This window comes from Octodon degus, unplaced genomic scaffold (genome assembly GCF_000260255.1).
Source record: "Octodon degus isolate 3935 unplaced genomic scaffold, OctDeg1.0 scaffold00050, whole genome shotgun sequence".
In the NCBI taxonomy this organism is placed as follows: domain Eukaryota; kingdom Metazoa; phylum Chordata; class Mammalia; order Rodentia; family Octodontidae; genus Octodon; species Octodon degus.
The window spans coordinates 1976940-1992825 of record NW_004524626.1 but is presented as its reverse complement, the minus strand read 5'-3'; the positions used below and the strand labels follow the sequence as shown (position 1 = coordinate 1992825).

General features: G+C 39.5%; 1 protein-coding gene across 1 annotated transcript in view; it reads left to right on the top strand.

Moving 5' to 3' along the window:
• Dync1i1 (dynein cytoplasmic 1 intermediate chain 1) overlaps positions 1 to 15886 on the top strand; it is a 305805-nt gene that overhangs the window by 12948 nt on the left and 276971 nt on the right. The window contains exon 2 of the mRNA XM_004632876.2: positions 10909 to 11025. Within this exon, the coding sequence (XP_004632933.1) occupies positions 10918 to 11025 (108 nt within the window). The 5' untranslated portion in view covers positions 10909 to 10917. The remainder of the gene's footprint in view (positions 1 to 10908; positions 11026 to 15886) is intronic.

The following is a 15886-nucleotide window of genomic DNA, read 5'->3' as shown; positions in this document are numbered from 1 at the left end:
GGAAGAATGTATGCCATGTGTTAATTATTGAAACTGTCCTACCATTTTGGTTTGAAACTGTCTCATTGCTATTTATTTCTCAATAAAATTATGGGGAAAAATATCCCCCCCAAAAAAATAGAATAAAATAAAATGTCATTGAAGATTTTAACAAAACAGTATCAATCTTATGTCAGATTGATATATATGTCAATATGTACATGTTGTATACATATTTTTTCACATTTATATGTGTGTGTGTTTGTGTGCGTGTGTATGTAAAAGACAAGGAAGAACTAATATCAAGTCAATGGAAAATGGAAATGCACTTTTTGAAGTTTCTAACACTAGGAGAAAATATAACATGTCTTATAAGTAGATTGTAAGTTAAAGAAATAGTATAAATCATAAAACAAAATTTAAAATTAAACAATGTTCAGAAATTTAATTAAATATTAATTAATTCAAAATTAAATTAAATATTTCAAAATAATATTCAAAATTTAAATTAAATTACAACTCCAACTAAGAGACCAGAATGTAGTGTATCACATGCAGAAATCTGTCTTCAATTCAGAGTACTCACATACATAGTATTTGATTAGGTTAATATATAGAAAAATAAATACTAAGAAAAACTTTTCATGGTAGTATGGAATTACTAGGAATAAAACATAATAAAAATACTGGAACAGCAAATATATGCCAAGCACTTCTAACAGTTTGGGAATAGGATATCGCACAAGGTTCTAGTATATGGTGGATGTGAACTGTATCCTTGCTGCTTACTGGTGGCCAGGTGTCACTTGCGTGACTGAGCTATTGCTATCCCTGTAGTCCCAGACAGAATTATGACCCATAGGGAGCAGGAGACGTTCATTTGTAGAGTTTGCTGGTGGAAATATGTTGCTGCTGTACACAAAAGACTAATTGAAAGACTGCTGTTGTATATCTCTTTTTCTCTTATGTTTAATAGTTTGCCCTATTTGTTGGATTATTTCCATGCTTATTCATGGAGTTGTGGTCATTTTGATCACTCTCTAGAATATCTTTTAATAATCTGTGTAGGCTTGGCTTTGTCATCATAAAATTCTTTAGTTGTTCTTTGTCATGGAAATATTTCATTTCTCCATTATACTTGGAAGAGAGTTTTGCAGGGTATATCAGTCTGGGTTGGAATTGGTTTTCTTGCAAGACTTTAAGTACTTTGCTCCATGCTTTTCTTGCCTTGATGGTTTGTGAAGAGAAATCTGCTGTTATTCTGATGGGTGATCTATTTCTTCTCTCCAGTGGCTTTTAGAATACTGTCCCTGTGCTGAATTTCTGGGACCTTGGTTATTATATGTCTGGGTGTGGCTTTAATTGGGTTGATGTTATTTTGAGTTCTATATGCTTCAGTTATCTCAATGTCAGATTGTTGCCCCATATTTGGGAAGCTTTCTGCTATTACTTCTGTCCATATTCTTTTTGTATCATTTATATTGACTCCTTCTTTCTCATTGATGCCTATTAGTCTTATGTTGTTTATCTTTGCATCATCTTGAAGATGCTGAATTATTTTTTCCTGCATCCTACTTTTTTTTTTTTTTTCCTGTGAAATGACAGATTGAGCTCAGGCCCTTACACTTGCCAGTTAAGTGCTTATTCCACTGAGCCATCTCTCTGGCTCCATCCTAGTAGTTTTTAAGAGATCTTTTCTAACCTTTTCACTAGCTGTAATGGTACCTTTGAGGTCTAAAAGTCTATTTTCACTTTCATTCAAACTGTTTTGCCAGCTTGTGACTGACGTTTTAATTTCCTGTATATCACTTCGAATCTGCTTCATGCATTATGTTTCTTTTATATTGTTCATTCAAAGATTCCATCATTTTTTTTTTTTCTTTTTTTTTTAATCAGTGTCTTTTTAGAAGCACTTAGTACTTCTTTGATTATAGTTACCACTACATTTTTTGGTTCCAAAATTATTTCTGATCTGACTTCCTCTATACCTTTCTGCAGTTGTTTCTTTACTTCAAACACTATTATTTCAGTGATTTCAGGTGTCTGATTTCTAATTTCTTCTATGCTATTGTCTCTTTCATTTGTTCTGGGTGGGCTCAGGGCCTGAGAATGTATTTTGCTCCTTCTCTTTGTCATTTTGTGTAGCACTGTCTTCTGATCTTTGGTGTAGAGTTTTGGTAGAGTTATTACCTTAGCACCAGGTCTGGATCTACCCAGTTCAAACTCATCCAGGTGGGTGTGGCTTGGGTCTGGCTGCTGCACTCCACTTCTTCCTGCTGCAGCCCTTGGAAGTGAACCCGCTGGGCCACTCTGTCATGATGTTCTGCTCCTGGATCACCTTGCCTCTCGCCTCTCTTCAGGGAGTTCTGCCACAGGGTTCCACACCAGTCCTGTCTGTTGTAGGAAGTTACAGTCACATGCTAGGCCTACATGCTGGCTGGATAGCAGGTCTGGCCTTTTCACTTGTTAATTAAAAGAAATTCATTTGTATATGTTTGCAATACATGATGTTGAAGTTTATCATGAGGAGTTTACAAATACATGTGACACATGCTAATCTTACTTGCCCTTCTTTTTCTCCCCTCCATCTCTTGGTTAAATATTGCATGGTTTCTTTTATATGAGAAAACCAATGTATAAATAATTTAACGAGCAAAATAAATGACAATGGTAAACAGAGAGAGAAGTCTTCTGCAGGTGGAAGGAGACCATGCTTAGTGATTTTAATACCATGTATTTCACTCTTTAGTCTTCTTAGAGGCAAAAGCTAAATCTTTTATATAAACACTTAGCATCATTTTTTTTAAGTCTCTCTGTAGTCTTTATAATCAGCACCATGTCATCTTAGGCTGATTAAGGCAGAGTTCAATTTATGGACCCCTGGAAGTCACAGAACAGATTTAGGATCTTCATGTTCAAAACTATTTTCACGATAACTCTAAATTATTATTTGTATTTGCAGAGAGGATGCACAATTGCTAGCACCATAATGTGATTTGAGGCAGTGGCAGCAAACTTCACTGCCACATATTTGCAGTTTAAACAATAACTCACGTAAGGAGTTAAGCATAACAGGTATTCACTGTATAAAACTTCTAGTCTTGAGTGTATGCCCTCTCAGTTACTCTTCTCTCACTGCTGGGACAAATACCTGACATGCAAAATGAAGGAAAGAAAGGTTTATTTAGTTCACAGTTACTGGGGGTTTCAGTCCAGATTCAGCTGGCTCCAAGGCAGAGCAGCATGTGGCAGGGAGTAAACTTTCATGGCAGCCACAAAGAGCAGAGAGGAGCCAAGGGAGGAGTAGCAGCAACAATGGCAACAGAGAGCAAGTCTGTCTCTCTTAAATTGAATTTAGGCTATTCCCAGGCCCCAGACTCGGAATAGTACTCACACCCATAATCCAAGCAGTACTTACATCCATAATCCCAGTGGATCATGCCTTAATCCCAAACTCTAGAAGTCTGCTCCATGACTGCATGAGGCTTTGGGAGGAGAGCTCAACACAAACCATAACACTTTCCCGTATCAGCTGAGAGCACAGGGAGAAGAAGCCTGGGCTACCGAGCATATCTTAAGTCTATTTCAGGGTAAAGTCTCCGTACAGGAATTTAAATTGTGAGTGCATCTAGCTGCCTCACTCCATAAACGCTCTCTTTCACTTACAAGAGCGGTTGACACATTGTGCTCATTCAGACTTCAGTATTTGGCAGACATTTATCAAAAATCAGTGACATGAGATTGTCACTTCAGGAACAGACTGGCAACATTTGTTGCTAATGGTAAAATGTAAGGTTCCAAGCAAAAATTAGAAAAATTTTATCTGCTGTCACCATTTGCCTATGAACTTTATATTACTGAAAGGCATTTATGAAGAGATTAGTGGTGATATCAAATTTGATTTCTAAATATTGTATAATGAAATGTGTCTACATTAGGAATACACCTTAACTATTTCCTAATTATTGATTTCCCCCCTAATAATGATTACGTGCCATTATAAAGTCATAGGTGGATAAAAGAGTCATTCATTGTTTAACATAGAATAATGAATTTTAATGTGACCGTATAAAAAGTTCACTGATCAATGTGGATTCATAGTCGCATTGCAACTGACCTTTAAGAAACTGCTGTCGGTTGACTTTTTGATGTAAAAATCCAAGATCGTCCATGATTATCTGAAGGGGCTAGTGAAACATTCCTCATTTTCAGACTATATAGCTATGTGGGACCAGATTTTTTTAAAACATATTTCAACTAAAATAGCATATCACAACAGATTGGATTCTGAAATAGCTAGGAGAATCCAATTAACTTCTGTCAAGGCAGATATTAAAAAGATAGATGAAAAATGTAAAATTATACTCTATTTTTTTAGCTTAGAAATTTTTTGTATGTTATATTCATAAGTAAAAAATATTTTAAGTTATTAATTTTTCTCAAGATTGATTGATTGATTGATTAGGTACAGGGTCTCACTGTGCAGCCTGGAGTCATAGTAATCCTCTTGTCTCAGCCTTCCCAGCTCTGGGATTACAGGCATGCATCACCACACCTGTTTTTAGTGGCCAGTTTGGTGCAGGGCTGGCACAGCATGCTGTACCAGGGATCAAATTTTGGTCCTTGCACATGCCAGGCAGGCGTGTAGACCACTGAGCTATCTCCCTGGCCCTTAAATTATTAGATTTATGTTTACACTTTATCAGTTTTAATTGTTAATGTGGTTAGTGTTAACAGACATAACCTGTGGCTGGGGAGATAGCTTGGCAGCAAAAGCACCTACCTGGCAAGCACAAGGTCGGGAGTTCGATCCCTGGTACTACATGCCAAGCCAGCCCCGGAGGCACCTGCCTATAATCCCAACACTGGGGAGGCTGAGGCAATAAGCTCACTATGAGTCTGAACTGTGTTGTGAAACCCTGTATCAAATGTTTTTTTTTTTTTAAATAGACATAACATATAATAGAAGCTCTTTGAAGTCCACCCTAATTTTTGAGAGTATGACCATGTACTGAGACCAAAATACTTGAGAACAACTGTTCTGTGATTAGGCCATAGAGTGAGATAAATTTTATTTATTTTTTCATTTATGTATTTGGTACAAGGTATCACTACACAGCTCAGACTCATAGTGATTCTCCTGTTTTCAGCCTGCTGAGCGCTGGGATTACACCTGAACTCTGAGCATGCCCTGGGGGCAGAGATGGCATGGCTTGTTGGACGGGGGATCGAACCTTGATCCCCGTACTTGCCAAAGCAGGTGCTTAGTCTGCTGAGCTATCTAGCTGGCCCTAAATTTTAATTTTGAAAAATTATTTTCTAGCGTACTGACAACTGCAAAAAGACAGGAAGTAATCATTGTGCATCTCTCATCAGCCATTTCCTTCATGAAGAACCTGGGCTTACTGAGCGTGAGGTGGAGCTGTGTGAATGGTCTAATGGTTGTGGTCGGTATCACCCTTGGGCTTCCCATCCAAGTGGCAGGAGGTGAATGTATTTTGTGAGAAAGCAAGCAAGTCAAATGACACTCTGAAACATGAGATTTCTTACACCTACCTCGTGGCAGATGAAAAGTTCTATCGCTGATATTGAAAAGCTGATGAGAGCGATTGTTCTCAGGCAGGAAAAGGTAACTTATTTATGGCTATTTTCTCAATAATTCTGGCAACAGCTGGGCAATGACTTAAACCTCACAGGATTCTGACTTTAAGCTTAAAAATACATTAGTGTATGCCAGCATTAGAAATGGAATCTCAGACGGCTGCCAACTTAGACAACCGAAAGGAAATAGAAATCTATATTGTTCAAAAGCTGAGCCTCGGGAGGTGCAGCTACTCACAGCTGTGCAAACAGAGCTCACCCTGTTGCTTCTCCACTTAGACGCTTGGTTCCAAATAGGACCAGGCTGCAAAGATGAGTTCAAAAAGGAATGCAGGGATGATAGGTCTCATTGCTGAGTTCCAGAAAGCAGGCCATCCATCTCACAGATGTCTGTGGGCACAAGAAATGTGACGGCAATGGGAGTTAAGGGAAGGTGTCCCATGGACTTGTGCTTTGCTTCCTGCTTCTTCCCCATCCACATTTCTTCTCTCTCATGTCTTTTTCTTTCCCTTTTGTGTCCATTCTTTTCTCTACTGGATTTGCCTATCCTCGGAGGCAGTATTAGAAAGAGAGGATGCCGCACAGGACAGCTTGATAGGTAACTCATGTATTCACAGAGAAATCAGAATTACATTCATATGCAATTAAATGATTTGCATGTATTATTTTTTAAAGTTTTTTTTTTCCTTTGAGGCACACTCCCTTTTCTCCTTGTCTTCCACTTTGTAATCCATTTGGATTGAGAATGGTTTACAAAGGAAACCTTTTATTGAATCTGAAGTGCCTTGTACCCTGCAGGAGCACAGACTGTCCAGACTGCCTGGAAGGTACCTCTGTTAAACTAGCAACATGCTATACATGTAATGTGGTCTCAGAGGAGCACTTTTAATGTGATTGCAGTGGACTTTGAGTGATGTCTTGGGTGTGGGCTCAGATGGAGTTGGTTATGTGCAAAAGAGTTGGCAGGGTCAAATAGTAGCAATAATATTAGAAAAGAAGAAAAGAAATAAGCACAGAAGAAGGTACAAAGGGAAGAGGAAGAAGAAAAGTAACTATTCATATTTATTTATTTATTTTTATTTTTTTGGTACCAGGGATCGAACTCAGGACCTTTCACTTGCCAGGCAAGCACCTATTCCACTGAGCTATCTCCCCGGCCAAAACTTTTTTTTTCGTGGTGGAACCGGGGATTGAACTCAGGCCCTTGTGCTTGTCCGGGAAGCACTTATTCCACTGAGCCATCTCCCTACCCCCTTCATATTTAAAAATTTGACCAGCACAATACAGTGCTCTTCATTTACATGGGCTTGTGTGTTTTGATCCAAAGTTCCTGGGATCAGATAGGCTGAAGCCGAAGTTGTCACAACTGAGACAGTCAGGAGGAAGTACGGTGGAGAGGTAGGTACAACACTGAGCAGGAGATGTAAAATGAACCAAGGAACAGAAGAGAGGAGAAAAAACAGCTGAAGTTTGAAGAAATTTAGGAAGCTCAGGCATTTGCCGCAAGTAAGTAGAGTAGCTGATTCGAAATTTGAATTTTGAATTTAGGTCCACTATTTGGGAGTGGACCTAAATTGGTGGACAGAGAAAGAAAGGAAAGAAAGGAGATGGATTGGGTTCAGGGTTGACAAAGCTGGAAGAATTGCAGGGAGAGCAAGAGCTAAGCTACGGGGTGCAGGGAGATAAAAGTTTGAATGTGACTATGAAGACAGGTTGAAAGTGAGTAGGCAGATGCCTCTGGAAAAAGAGTGGAACATGTGGGGCTGTGCTCTGAGGGGTGCTGAGCAGAAAGATCACCATGGCATCAGCTGGCCCCACTGTGGATGGAGCTGGTGTGAAACAGCGGGGATTGCTCCTAAGCCTGGGTGGGACACACTGAAGGTTACACAGAGAAGAGCCCTACACTCAGAGGTGGTTTGATTTACCTGCTTGACTCCTTGCCATTTGCAAAGGAGAGACCAGCTTTTTATATGTGTAAAGTAAGTGAGCAGTAATTAGCAGCAGGTAGCTCTGACTCTTATTTTCTTAGACTGGGAACATCACATTTTGCCTTTGCAGTGACCTACATTAGCCACGGGAATCTCCATAACTCACGTCCTTCATGCCTTTCATCTCGATTTGCTTTGTTTGATGTGCAGGGAGATTTAGTGGGTTGGACTGGCAACTCCGGCCTCCCCAAGGCCTGTGCAGCTCAGTGCTGACACTGCATTTAGTGCCACTATTAAAACCATCTCACTTTGTGAGAAGTTCATTCATTCACTGTAACTTGTACTTTTCAACCCCTTTATGAAGCATTCTCTTGAGATTTCTTATTCTCCAGGGGGTTAATGTTAAGTGCCTATTTTGGAATGGATCCAAAAATCAATAAATAGAATGGCCTCTTTAGCTGTGTCTTTTAACGTGGTAGGTAGCTCGACTGCACTTAAAAAATGTACTTTATCATTTCAAGCTTCTCTATTTAATGCAATCTTGTTTTAACTTTCCTCCATTGCTTTCTAGTTCTTTTAAAATGTATTTGTTCTACTACTAGGAATGCCAACATAAATGATCACCATAGTCAGACATCCTTATCAGTTGGAAGGTAGTCTTCTTATTTTGCAGAAATTGCTAAGAACACACTTTCTTTCTTGTAATGGTAGTTCTTTGCGAGAAAATCAGAACTAGTGTAAGATGTTCTTGTACGTTTTACTCCCTATGACCAGAATGTATTGCTGAGAATGTTATGCAAAAGAAAGGTAGAAGATTACTGGAGAAATGTGGAAAAAGTTGAGTTTCCTAGAAAGCTTTTAATGGCTGCATCTGGCTTGGGATGACATAACCATTGCTTTAACGGTGATTGTTTTCTGGCTTTGCATTCTATTAATAGTGGAAGAACTTCCACCGCATCAGATAGCTTGGCTCCCATTGGCAAGGATGTGTGTAATTTCTCAGATGGCTTCAACTTCGGGTTCTAATTTTCTTCCTGGTAGAAATTTTACCATTTGTAGTTGAAGATTACTGGCCACCAGCATTTCATTGATAAACTTCACCTTTTCAGTTTTGTAGCATCTTTTGAAAAAAACAAAATCAGATGACCTAAGGGCTCCACGTTCCTCCGTGTTGGCCGTCCAGTGGAGTTGTACAGAATGGCAGAAGCTTGAGCAGGAAACTTCCTCTCTGCTATCCTCAGCCACAGCTGTGCTCCTCATGCTATCTGCCTGGTTTCCAAAGGACTGGGAGTTTGTGACTTAGGCCTTAACAGTCCCATGTGTGGATGACCCCAAGCTCTAGTCCACAGCACCAGTCCCCTATTCAACTTCTCATATCACTGGTGGTGTTGCTTCTGTGTGTTAGGTCCCAGAGTCTCACTGATACCTAAAATATGATACACTAAGTTTTTTCCTGTTTTCCTTTATTGCCTTTTCTTCTTGATTTCACTGCTGTATTTCCTGCTCTCAATGATAAACTGTACTGAACCTCCCCCTTGTGCTTTCACATCCACAGGCACTCAGAATCTACCTCCTCCTTCTTGGCTGTGCCACATCTGGGTCACTTGCCCTCCCTTTGCTCTCTTTCCTTCCCTGCACAGATGCAATTGATTCAGATAGCTGTTGGCTCCTGTCTCCTTGCCTTAGCCCTGTAGTTTTCTACTCCTGTCCACCTTGCAAGTGGAAACAAGAACAGGCTGAAGCAAATTCCATTTTGATTTTGTCGTTTTCTCTTTCCAAAAGATGCTATCCATCCTGACAAATAGAACTCAGTTTGCTGTTTGTTCAGGGATTTGCTGGTTGCTCGCACACATTCATTCTCAACTGAAGTTGATTTGATTTGGTGTGGGTTTATCCACATCTCTTATTTTCAGCACACTGTGTTTCCTCTTTCGTAGATCTTCCCACATCCAAATCTTCCCTTTCTTTGAACATTCCTCAGAGCTCACCCTGACACCCTCCCAGCCCCAATCTTGAGCTGTGGTTAAATGTAACAGTGAATGCAAGGGGTCTGACACTGATGTATACACTGGCAAATGAATACTCTTGACATTTATAGTCGGCCACTATTTTTCTCCTTTAATTAAGGAATTTGAGTCAGAGAGGCTTTTTCATCTCTCAGGGTTTCCATCTTGTTTGCTTTCTAGAGGCAAATATTGATAATTACCAGTTGACATTGAAAAGGGGTAGGAATCCTTTCCAAAATTAAGTTTATTTCAAAGTATTGCTGGCACCATTATTACCTGCATTGCCATCACATTAAAATTCAATCACATTTGAGTGACTTGTTCTGAGACCTTGCCATTTCCAGAGAAGCTGCCACTACATGAGTTCATAAATGCTTTACTTTGAAAGCATAAAGAGCCTCAACAGGCAGCACTGCTGCAGTGTGCAAATGAAAGTTCTCGGAAAACAGGGGTGTCCGGGAGATGAACTTGACTTCAACAGTCGAGAAAGAGTTTTACAGAAGAAGATTATCGTGTTGGGTCTTCTGCAGCTATTTTCCCCAGTGCATGTGACATGGGACAAAATGAAATCTCCATGTACCCAAGCTCAGTGCAGAATATTCCTTGAGTCCCAGGAATGAGAATAGGGCAGGTCTGGGAGGGTTTGTGATGGCCCACTTTCTTGTCTCAGTTTGGGGATGAATTGTGGCATTGGTATCAACATTGGAAGTCATGATGAGCTTTTTTGAGTCTCACTCTTTTTATTTATTTTTATTTTGTAAAAATAATTTGATTGAGAAAGGAGTAGGAATAAGACAGTTTCAAAACAGGTTAGTAGGATAGTTACAATCATTAATACGTTGTGTATTGTTATCTTTGTAGTAGTTATTCATAGTACAAGATGCAGACATAGTATCATTCACCTACAATATATGAATGGCAATGGAATATACATCTCTGACAAAAGTAAACAAAAAAGGAGGATATAAATGAAGGGCCATTTTATAGTAATACACACACACACACACACACACACACACACACACACATAAAATAGTTAGCATAGATATACAGCTACTTTCTCCTAGTTCAATGAGAAAAAAGTTTTGAACTAAAGTGTTTACAGTGTCACTTTTTTTTTCATAATTTTATCAGTCTCACTCTTTTTATCTGTTAAGAAACTTGTACAGAAAAAAAGTCTTGCTTTTTTGGAAGTAAGTTGCTCTTCTTTGTCTTATCAGATGGTAAAATTGTATTTCTTTAGTCATTTAGGCAGAAATAGTAGGAGAAGATTTATACAGAATTCGGTTAGCTCTAAGTAGTCGTGTTTTCAAGCTGCATTTCTGTTCTTACAGTGATGATACCAAAAGACTTATTTGTATGCCTTCACTTTGTTTTCTATATTTTTCTCCAAGGAAAGCAAAATGTCTGACAAAAGTGACTTAAAAGCTGAGCTTGAGCGCAAAAAACAGCGCTTAGCACAGATAAGAGAAGAGAAGAAACGAAAGGAAGAGGAGAGGAAAAAGAAAGAGGTAAGTACTGGGTGCTGCGGTGCTGGGGATTAGGTAAAGGAAAATCTCCTGCTTGTAAGGGAATAGTCAAAAGGACAAGAAAGACCCCAATGAGCAGATCTACCCCAGACTCGAAAAGACCCCTCAGGTAGTCTTTGACCTCTTTGTCCTTAGACACCTCTGAACTTGGCTGTTCCTCAGTTTTGCCTCCTAAATACGGAGACAGTCACCTATTTACTTTGTGGGATTGTCAAATTTAAGAGAGTTCATCTTGTGCAGCAATTGGCAATGCCTCAGCTTTCATAAGTAGTAAGTATCAAGTGGTAATTTTCAGAAACGGTTTTAAAAAGTCACCCAAAATGTTGTAGAGGAGAGCTAGGAAAAGATCGTCATGTATTCCCATTGCTTCCCGAGTGTTGCCCTTTTCTCATGACGAATGCGAATCCTAGGTTTGGTCAAGGGCAAAAGGCTGAGAAGGTTGGTAGGACAGTGTAAGCTACAGAGTTGTCCAGTGTTGGGGCCAGAGAGAGTTTAAAGAACTTCCCTGAGGCGTCTCTGCACCAGTGAAGCATCAGGAACCCAGAGTGAAAAATACACCTTCTCTGCTCCTTGAACTTGAATTCTAGACCCTCAATTCCCAGCTCAACACTGGCTGTAACACTCGTCCACACTCTCAGCCAAAGAAATACTTTTTTAAAAATGTAATTTATTATTGCAGTGCAAAATAGCCCAGATGCCAAACATATTTCTAGGAAGAAAACCTCATACTCTGTACAGTGTGATATGTTTGTATTCGCAGAAGCCAGAGCTGATTTCCCATGTGGTATTCTTCCTGCAAGGAAAACTAAAATGTGTTTTGATGCTTCATAATCTCAATAAATATAATTTCATACCATAAAGCTGAACGAGCAAGCTAACAGATTTATAACAATTATTATTTTCCAACAAAGTAAAACATAATTGCAGTTGCGTCTTAGCCTTCTGGCATCTCCCATCTCTCCATACCATTACAATCTGATTGATAGGATAGCTTATTTGTCCTTGACATTGTGTGTAATGGTTTTCCCTTGGAGATCTTCACCATTATATATGCAGTTTTGGAGTGAAATAGAGGTGAGAATTGACAAGGAATTGCTATTCATTTCCATGCAAAGTCAAAAAAGACATTAAGTGATTATGTTTCCTTCCCTTCAAATGTCAACACTTACTGGAGCTTCAAAGCACCTGTTATCCTTTACTAATAACCAGTTTCCTTTTAAAGTGACATTCTAATATCCAGCTTGAATTTCATAGAATTACCACAAAATGTGAGGCGATACAGGAAATCTGGTTCCAAATTATGCTGTCTGTTTCATCTTTCACATTTTACACATTTCGGAGGGAAATTACAGGCAAACCAGACCTGGTACCTTTTCTTTGTTGCTATACCGATTAGTTTTGCCTGATGGAGTTTTGGCCTTTTATACTGCAGAAAGAGCTCTCAGATCCTGGAAGTGGAGGGTAGAGGGGAAGGTGCGATGTCTGGAGGGAACATCTTGGTATTCCTGGGTCTTTGCCTAATTCTGGAATGAAACTCACATGAAATCCTGATTTCCTCATTTTTAAATTCACAGGGTGGATTGAGTCCATCCAGAGTCGCAGGGCTGTTTGCAGGATCCAAGTCAAGGCCAGATATTGAGGCGCTTTGTCCTGCATCCTTGTTAGGCTCTGTCGCAGCCCTAAGTCATCTGTCTGCATAAGCTGTCTGCCTTTGGATCGTTCCTCTGTTCAGAGGAAGCATGCTTCACAAACGGAGCTAGTTTATTCTGAGCAGAGAATGTACTGACAGAAGACATCAAGGCCTGGTAGCGACACACAGAGGCTTCTGAGTAAGATGTCCCTGGAAACTGGTCTCTGTGATTGGGGCCACTAAAAAATGACTTCCATGAGGGCCTCACTGGGCATGTGTCCTCTCTTATAAAAGCGGAAACAGTGTTGCTTTCCTTGTGAGCTCTGTGTGGGTTCAAGAAGACACTGCAGAGCAGTGAGGGACACAGTGGAAGACGTCAGTATGAGAGAGCTCTTGGGGCTGGCCAGATAGCTCAGTGAACCAAAGCACCTGCTTAGGCAGACTCAGGAATCCGCCTGCTGGCCCCACCCTGGGGCATGCTTAGACGGAGATTGAGACTGGGAGTGGTGGTGCATGCCTGTGATCCCAGCTCTTGGCAAGCTGAAAACAGGAGGATCACTACGAACCAGACCTGTGTCGTGAGATCCTACAGACCCTGTACTAAATGCATAAAAAATAAAAAATAAAAAAGCTGCCATTCAGCTTCTGAGACCAGCAACTAGAGTGGGTGAAGGAAACACCACAGAACGATATATATATATACCTTCCAGGGTCACTACTGGTGAGGTGTTTTGCAAAAATGCCCCCTTATTAAAGAAATCTTATAATTTAAGTTCCTTAGTTCATGTGATGATTAACATTTTGTAGCTGAAAGAAACCTGGAAGTAATCCCTTCTTATCTGTCTTTTTTAAATAAGTAAATAAGATCCAAGGCTCCAAGCAGACTGTACTTATCTGATCTCAGGAAGAAGCTTCCTATTTAGCCAATATCCAAACCAGGAACCTGGCCTGGTTCTTACCCTGTCCTCTTCTCTGACTTACGATGATTCTCAAGTTGGAAGCCCTTATAACACAATTCTCTTTCCTTGCCCATTTTTTTTTTCTCCTTAAAATCCACCTACCTGCTGGATTGTGCATCAGGTTGAATATCCTTTATCTGAAATGTATAGGACCAGAAATGCTTTGCATGTTTCCAGATTTCAGAGTATGTGACCATGCACAAAGAAATAATGCAGGGGATGAGATCCAGGTCTAAACACAAAATTCTTTTATGCTTGTACACACAGTCTACAGAATTTTTTATGTAACATTTTGAATAATTCTGCTCCTAAAATGAAATTTCATGGTGTGGGATTCTTCACCTGTGGAACCATGCTGGTGTTCAGGTGTTTGGGATTTCAGAACATCTTGGATGTCAGATTTTTAAATGTGGTGCACAAGCTGCACATCATTCCTTTATGAATCATGCTTTCTCAGCCCAGAGTTTGTGAAATTCTTTTCACCAAACTTTTGCTTTTGAAAAAATTTTATTTTTCCTCTTCTCTCTGTTGTCCTCCACGTGGATGTGAGTTGCATGTCTTTAGGATTTCATCTCAAATGTGACACCTTTATCTATCCATCACTAGGTTAGTTCTGCCCTCCATCCTTGACCTAGTGAAACCATTAGCACAGAGCTTGTCTCTGGCCTCTTCAGGAGGCTTTCTCTCATAAGAAACTGCAAGCTGTTGAGCTGAGGTCTGTATGCTGTATGTTAGTTTTGTTTTGCCTCTTAAAAAATAATCACTGAGGGTCCAGGAAATAGCTCAACAGCTTGAACACCTGTCTGGCAAGCACAAGGTCCCAAATTCGATCCCCAGTACTGCAAAACAAAAATAAATAAATAAATAAATAAATAAAAATTATTATTATTGAAACAATGTCTGGTATAGATTCTGACACATAGTAGAATTTGAGCCAAGAGGCCACTGTCATTGGTTGCTGAGTTTTAAGATTTTCTAGCTTTTGTGTTGTTTGTAGGGAATTATAAATGGACTTAAGTTTACAGTCTTGGTTTTTGTTAACTTACTTTAAGCATATATTTTAAGCATATATTTCAAATAAATTTGAAATTAAAAGACCGTATATTTTTAAACAAAATAAATTTGAAATTCAAAAGGCAACAAAATGCTCTTTGGTGCTAAACCTAGTGACCATTTATTTTTTAACCATAGCACTGAAAACTAGAGTGAATAAGGACCACCCACAATGATCATCTCCACAGAATGTAGAGAACTATGTGCGTGTATAAAATTACCACCCCACCCTGCTTCTTTGGATGTCAACTGTTTCCTTGGCTGTGACATGATGGATGAAATCTGATTTTAAAATAAATATAGTGGTCACCATTTAAGACACTTGTCTGTTTTCCTGAAAAATTCGCTTTAGTGTAGCGAGGTGAGCTTGACAGGGGCCACCCTGACGTTTTGTCCTGTTCTTGGCCTGAGATCCAGTTGCTGGATGGTGGGATGGGCAGGGTTTTCCAGCCTGTCCTTGCATGTTTCTCTAGTAAATGTGGAACTGTCTTTTGAAAGTGGTGGATTATTCTTAGCGGGTAAGTTTCCTTTTTTTTTTTTTTTTTTTTTTTTTTTGGCACTGGAGATTGAACTCAGGACCTTGCCTTTGCAAGGCAAACACTTATTCTACTGAACCATCTCCCTGGCCCTTGTTTTCTTTCTTTGATTATTCCCTCTAGGTCTCAGCTGAGATTATGCCTCACAAGAGACATATCACTCTCTGGAAAGGTATCTTGCAGAGTTTTAATTAGTCTTGAAGAAGCACTTCTTGAATTATCAAAACATTAAGGTAGGGTCCAGAAGCATGTGTTCAGGAAAAATAAAAAATATCATGAGGAGGGCACTTGATGTAATTGTCTTTGATGAAGTAGCACATGGCTTCGTTAAAGGTGCTTACAGATTACTTTTCTATCCAATAAGGCCCAGTTACCTAATTTTGAATGGTTGACTTTGAGTGTCAATGGTTTTCCTAAGCATCTGTTTGATCCATGTGGACATTTATCCTAATTAACAGATACCATTATCTTGCTTGTTTCCTTAGGAACTAAAAGGAGAACAGAAGTGGAGAGCAAGTTGATGAGGTTCTTTGTGTTGTAGAAATGATATTCTGGGTCAAGGAAGCTGTTTTTGTACAATGTGTGGTTACTCTTGTTGATCTGTGATTTATTGGTTAAAATTAGAATAAATCTCAAAAAGCCAAAAACAGAGCCTATACCTTTCT